The following is a 2,187-nucleotide window of genomic DNA, read 5'->3' on the forward strand; positions in this document are numbered from 1 at the left end:
GGCGATGATCTGGAATCTGAATCGTGTTTCATGGGCAGCTGTCCAGGTATGGATGAAATCGACTTTTTACTACTGTTTCCATGTTTTATTATTTGTTTATTAATTTATTATTGACCATCTTTACAGAGGGTATTTATTATATAGGTTTATTTTTATGTAAAAAACTGGGTTGATGAGGGACACAGATTTTTGTTGAAGTGATTTAGTTCACTTTTGTGTCCCTGCCAATCAGCTCAGTTATTCTTGTTTTTCATTCTCTGTATAATTGTTATGTTTTTGGCAATAGAAGAATAAGGATTAAAATGTATTTCTACCTGTTTTATGTATATTAAAGGCCTGGTAATTTCGGTACTTTGAACTTGCTTGCTTATTAAATTAAAACTAACTAGATTTGAACTCGTCACTGAGGACGAATTAGGTGATCTGCCGCACTTTGACCCTTGAGGAAGTGAGCGCGGTGGCGATTGAACCATTTTTAAATGCTGAAAATGGCTTAAAGTATATGCTAATTCAGTTTTTTTAAAAAGAATTTTGAGCATTTTGAAAGATTTACTCATGCGTACGCGCACGTCATGACGCACGTGCGCATGGTAATGTCACAAAATGTTGACTCCTGATATGAGATATATGTATCAACTCTCATTGATAAAATGCCTGTTGTTGAGGGAGTTATTATCATTCATAATATTTATCATATATAAAAATTCAGTTTTTTAAATTGAATATGTAATAAAAAGATGATCCTGACAATAACAAGAGGTGATCTGCACTAGATGTGGATCACCAATGATCAAATAATATAATACATTAATACCATTTTTAGGTAAAAGGTACAGGGTAAAGTCCAAACAGAACTTTGAGCTCCCAGACTATTGTTCTTATCCCTCCTTTGTTTGTTTAATTATGTTTACAGTTGTTTTTAATCAAATCGAATATCCATGAGTCCACAGAATAAAGTCTTGAAATCATGAATGTTGTGTATTTTATTAGAGGATTGTGTGTGGACGGAGTGGCAAGCTTGGTCCGAGTGTACCCAGCAATGTGGAACTGAACAACAATTTACATCCAGAGAAAGAATACCAGAAAGCAATGGCGGCGAACCCTGTATTGGGCCTACAACCAAGACCAAGATGTGCGACCTACCAGCGTGTCCAGGTTATTAAACATGTTATAGTAAAATCTTTAATTAAAGGTTAATTATATATTATAAAGAAATAGTTCAATTTCTTTTAGGTGCTTAGTTAATACCAAGATAAAATAAAATTTCCTCATTTCTTGTGTCATTTAAATTTTTAAATAGTTCATATTTTTATTCACATAAAATAGTTTGCGAGGATCCACTTGTTTTCCGGGACTGCTTGGATGAATGTGAGCTAAGCTGTGTTGATCTACGTGGCAACTCCCAATGTGAGAATAATAACACGGAATGTAAATACGGATGCGGCTGCCCAGAGGTATGTATCTAATTTAATTCCATCACATTTTACAATTTAAAAAAAATATATAACAAAATATCTATTCAGCCAGTATAAAAACATAGATAGATACTGGTCAAGTGCAAAAGAAGTATGGATTTGGATTGGGTTGTTCAATATCTTGAAGGTTTTATGCCGGCATTCTAACCTTCCATTTTTTTCTTTATTTTTGATTAAAATAACAATTATTATATTATTATTATTATACAAGATTTATGTTATGTTTTAGGGTATGGTGTTGCAAGATGGAGAATGTGTCAAGCCATCTGAATGTAGATGCGTTGTTGATATGCGTGAGATATACGGTCCACTGGCTACACCAGGGCCAAATGCTGTGTCTGAGATTGAACCTGGAATGAGCATTACACTCGACTGCATGCATTGGTAAGATGATACAAATAAACATTGTATCAAAGATATATCTCCTGTGGTTCTCGGATCCCATTGTAGATATTGCCAAACTTGTGGTGTGTATGGGTTCTCACAGCATTTCATTTCCATTACCCCTAATGGATGTACTGAAAAGGGGATCTCACAGCATATTATAAGAGGAATAATGCAATTATTCCCGGAGGAGGCTGAGTTTTTTTTGTTCCTTGGTCAGGTTCCTCTTCTGTTACGTTTTCTTTTATATATATAAATATATATATATACCTTTATTCGGCTCTTAGGGGGAAACTCTTTTGTCTATGATTTCGCCTTAACGTCGCTT

The 2,187-nt window shown here is 34.3% G+C and overlaps 1 protein-coding gene across 1 annotated transcript; it reads left to right on the forward strand.

The window, feature by feature from the left end:
- Positions 1-6: 6 nt before the first annotated feature.
- LOC117116628 (SCO-spondin-like) lies at positions 7-1,859 on the forward strand (the record flags this gene model as incomplete). The annotated part of the gene is made up of 4 exons (XM_033260702.1): positions 7-46; positions 991-1,155; positions 1,327-1,454; positions 1,705-1,859. Coding segments are annotated over exons 1-4 (464 nt in total), but the record flags the coding sequence as incomplete, so codon positions are not given.
- Positions 1,860-2,187: the final 328 nt, after the last annotated feature.

This window comes from Anneissia japonica, unplaced genomic scaffold (genome assembly GCF_011630105.1).
Source record: "Anneissia japonica isolate Jap-2015-1 unplaced genomic scaffold, ASM1163010v1 scaffold116356_len2187_cov155, whole genome shotgun sequence".
Taxonomy (NCBI): Eukaryota; Metazoa; Echinodermata; class Crinoidea; order Comatulida; family Comatulidae; genus Anneissia; species Anneissia japonica.